General features: G+C 33.4%; 1 protein-coding gene across 4 annotated transcripts in view; it reads right to left on the bottom strand.

Annotated features, from left to right (window-relative positions):
* Positions 1-293: 293 nt before the first annotated feature.
* Positions 294-4829, bottom strand: part of LOC112596206 (growth/differentiation factor 8-like) — a 43541-nt gene continuing 39005 nt past the window's right edge. For all 4 annotated transcript variants that reach the window (XM_025341697.1, XM_025341699.1, XM_025341700.1 and 1 more), the window contains exon 5: positions 294-1707. In XM_025341697.1, the coding sequence (XP_025197482.1) occupies positions 1312-1707 (396 nt within the window). In that variant the 3' untranslated portion in view covers positions 294-1311. The remainder of the gene's footprint in view (positions 1708-4829) is intronic.

Here is a 4829-nt window from a genome sequence, read left to right as displayed (position 1 = left end):
TATTCTATTTTTCTATAGTTTGTCCATAGCACTTTAATCAAAATAACCGTGTTTAAGAACAGCTAACTACATAAAATCCAGTTGAAAATGTACATATAGATAAAACGTAAATACTCGGTGCATAACAAAATTAATAGGTAGATGAGAACCCAAAGAAAAATAATATAATAATTGCAGATAGGTACACTATAGTAACTTAAATTATGTACATGATACAATAACAATACAGTGGGTTTTTTTCATTTTATAAAATATAAGTTGATTATATAATAGGGGAAAATGTCTTCAAATAATAATAAGAAGAATAATAATAATAATAATGAATGTAACCTATACGAAAGCGAGGTAGTGCATGAAATTAATTATTATTCATTACAATAGATGTAAATAGGTTATATATTATGTATATATATTTTTTTTTTTAATGCGACCAAGTATCTATACTTTAAATACTGAGAGAATCGCGTGTTTGTAAAGAAAATAAGAATACAAAAAGAGGCACTGCGTGAAAGGAATTCATTTTTAAAAGAAAAACAGCTAAATAGGTATTACACATAATTGCCGTTCAGTACATTGTTTTCGCTTATATATAGGTACATGTATAGACAAAAAGTTAATAATTGACTAGTGCAGTGTTCTTGCTGCAGATTGTCGTCGATTTAAAAATGACGTTCATAAATAAAGAAATCGTCTACGTATTTACTATATTATTATGATATTCATACAAGTATTATGCGCAGATAATGCCTATATGTATGTAAAGTATAGAGTTTAATATCATATTTTGTTGTTAGAGGTTTTTCTGTCGGATGTTTAACGATCACGGACGGATGGAAGAACCGATTCTAGTAATATTTTTTCCGTGTCGCAATCGCGAAAATTTACTATTTAAATTATATTGCACAGAACGATCAAAATAGTAGTTTGTGTCAGTAACGTCGAAGATTACGAAATGCCTAATATTATTCTATTACCTACACAATAAAAAAAGAATTTTCACTGTACGCAGAACAGCGTCTATATAACGATATAACGAGATGTAAATAATTATAAAAAACATTCCGTATATTCCTGCAGTGCACGCAAGTACGTTTGATTAGAGGGTAGAATTTTAAAACGAAGAATAAAACAAACGAACGAACAAAATACAAGATAAAAACGCTAATAATATATATATATATATAGTATAGGTATATGACAAATACGCAACCGGAACAAAATATATAATAATAATAAAATTATAATATTTTTACATAATATTATCATATTTTTGACGACGAGCTCGCAAAAACGGCGACGGCGGCGATGTGCCTAACTACACCCGCACCTATCCACCACCATGCCGGGCAGCAGTCCGTAGATGATGTTGAAATCCTGGTCGAAGTACAACATGGATATGGCGGACAGCTTGCGAGGAGCGCAGCACGGACCGGTGCCCGGGTACGTGCCCGACTTGTTGGTGAGCTGTGCGAGATGGGTGTGCGGGTACTTTTGTAGGTACACCATCGGACACTCGCCCGAACAATAGTTGGCCTCGTACTTCTTGGGCGCGATGATCCAGTCCCAGCCGAAGTCCTCGAAATCGACCGTCAGAGGGTACCTGCAACATAGCTGCTCTTTCGAGTTCTCGTCGCAATCCTTTCCCAGCACGTTGCGCTTGGCTCGAGACCGCCGGGTGTCTTCCGTGTGCACCTCCAGGTACGGGATCTGCGCAAAAACCCACACGAATCAGTAACGGCATCGACGGCTTAGAGGAATTTGGTGGGCAGTGGGTGGGCCAGGGTTTTTGGTTTTCGTCGATCGTAGTCACCACCGTTGCGGCTGTCAGGGTGGTTTTTTTTCACGTTTCCGGGCGTGTACCGGGTAAGGTGGCAAATACGATGATGTCCTACCTATATGATACACTGAGTGATTCTTTCAACGGTAAAAAACTGTGATGGACGATCTATAATTAATTATACTATAATATATCTATATACCCACGCAATTATACAGGACAGCGGTATATTATGATTTATCAACCCGGCCGCGGTATAATAAGCTGTAGTTAAAAATGGCCACGTTAAGTACATAATAATAATAATAATCAATACGTCGGTAATAAACTGCTTGCTGCAATTATATAAATGATTATCGTATAGGTACGCGTATTATATAACAATATTGCCTTTTAAAATAATACACGCGGCTGCGATATTAGAGTTAGCTATCTACTCGCATAATATATTATACTATTCACATTATTATTCGCGCGGCACAATCGAATCACCGGCTACGAGACGACCACCGAGTAGCACTTATGAATTAAAATAATAATAACAATAATAATGATGATGACGACGGTGATAAATTAACGATGTTTATATTGTAATGTTATTACATATTATTATTATAGTCGGCCGAGAGGGAGAGCGCCTCCCGGAACGTTCTGGCGGCGGTGTACACGAGTATAGTATAAAATGTATAATATTATTATTATGGGTATACTATAGCGATTTCGATTTATTTTTTTTTTTTTTTTTTCCTCGCTCGTAAAAAAAAAAAAAAAAAAAAAAAATAAAAAAAAAAAAAAAAAAAAAAATGAAAAAAAAAAAACACATCGGTTAGTTTTTGCATTGTACTGTCGACGCCGCAACGACGTGTAATATAATATAAAGTGTACAACACAATAAAGTAGGTACGACGCGTCCGACGTGTAGACCGGTCGAGGATACTTTCGGTTTGTTCGGTCGCGTCGGATTATTATCGTTGAGAGTTATCGCACGATTTTTACGGACCGTGCATGATAGTGTATACATACAGTAAATGCCTCCGGTCCGGTCACCGCATAAACGCCGCCGCACCGTGTATATATATATATATATGTATACGATTATTATATATAATAAATATTTTTTCCATCGGTTTATAATATATATTATATACGTACATATAATAATAATATATAAAAAAAAAAATCGTATTATCGTTGCGTTACGTTATTATATACCTATTATATTATGTTTTGTAGGTATATACAACCGATTGGGTTCGCGTCCCGACAGTGCCGAACGGTTTTACGTAAGTTATTAATATCGTTAAGACGATGTCAGCGCACCACATTTTGTTTTTTCTCTCTCACTCTCTCGCTCTCTTTGACCCACGCGCGACATGGCAAATTTCCGTTCGGCAGAACCAATCTCGCATTAGATTGGGATTATTATCAAAGTGAATTCACCTGTTATTGGACTTAAAAAATTAAAGCATTGTCTGTGTGTATACGTTGGATTTTTTCACGATATTTCGATTCTATGCGATAAATCAGCATTTCAAAGAAGCGTAGTATATTTTCCGTATCCATGACTTGCATAAAAATTTAAATACCGTGAGTAAGAAAACCGATGTATAAGCATGGATAAATTTTACAAATTTAAATTTAATAATGCGATAATAAATTTATCGTGTACGGGTGAGATACAGAAAACAAAAAATGTGCTGACATGCTCTTAATATACAAATAATTGTTATTATAATATTATGTTGTAATCGTTGAACGTATTCGGTAGATGTTGTAAAATACCACTGTCTATATCGGTATCAATAAACGGATTGATTGATAGATCAAATTATTTATTCTAATAATAATAAGTAGGTAGGTACACTATATTATAATACAGTAAAGATTGATATTATTCAATCGTCGTATAAAAAAATTATCGTTTAATATTTAGTTTATTCAATTCCAGTCATAACATTTATAATTTGTTTTAGAAACTATTTTTACTTTTATAATAAAAATACATTTATACAGTTTTTTAAGTATATTATATAATATACATATACAATGTTATAATATATCACTACCTAATAATCGGATATTTTGTCATTTTTCGTTGGTTTTACATTTTAATCTATAAATTCTATAAAATACAGTTTTTGATTTTATGTTTTTCGACAGTAAAATTCAGGCGTTTTGCATATGCAAGCCATTACACGCGAAAATCGTATACTACGTACTTAGCTCAATTGTACGCTTTTATATGAACAGATTGATTGGTTTTTTACGTCTATATACTATTACATATAAATAGTTCACAAATATATTTCATAAATAATAACAATATAATAGTAACTATGATACATTTTATTATATAGTAAATTATGGAATAATTGAGTTGTCTTATCATTAATGATTATAACTATAAAAAAAATATTAGTTTACACGCGTCATTCGGTGACGTACGCGACGACAACAGCGGAGGAGGCGGTGGCGCGAAAAAAAAATACTCCGTTAAAAAGAAAAAAAAAGTAAAATAATAAACAAACAAAAAAAAGGGTGTATATACAAAGAAACGCGTTGCGAATAAATCATACAAAATATTTCTTGTTTTTATTATGCCATTACTACAGGAATAAAGAATTCACGAACAACGCAGAATACATCGTATTATAAACATATAATAATATCGAAAAATTTTAACGTCAGCTCGGCATTTATGCGTCATGTTTTTCACTTATATCTCGCTTTTTAGCAGATGAAATTGATAACATCACGATATTATTTATTTAATACAAACAACCTATCATCGTGTGGAACAAAAATAATACGAAATATCAGTATGTGTGTGTGTGTGTGTGTGTACGCACGCATACAAGCACCACATCAAGATGGGGGTCCAGAATGCCCCCCTCGGATTTTTTCCACTATCTGCCCAGTGGCAATCTTAAAATCTTCGATGACAAAAATTGAATAAAATGCGTATTGCATTTCAAAATATAATATTTGATTGCTTGTTTGCGTGCATGTGTGTGTGTGTGTGTGTGTGTGTGTGTGTGTGTGTGTGTGTGTG

Source organism: Melanaphis sacchari, unplaced genomic scaffold, assembly GCF_002803265.2.
Source record: "Melanaphis sacchari strain LSU unplaced genomic scaffold, SCAv2.0 Contig310_pilon_pilon, whole genome shotgun sequence".
NCBI classification, from domain to species: Eukaryota; Metazoa; Arthropoda; class Insecta; order Hemiptera; family Aphididae; genus Melanaphis; species Melanaphis sacchari.
Note: the sequence above shows the minus strand (reverse complement) of the source record. Positions and strands in the feature narration are given on the sequence as shown.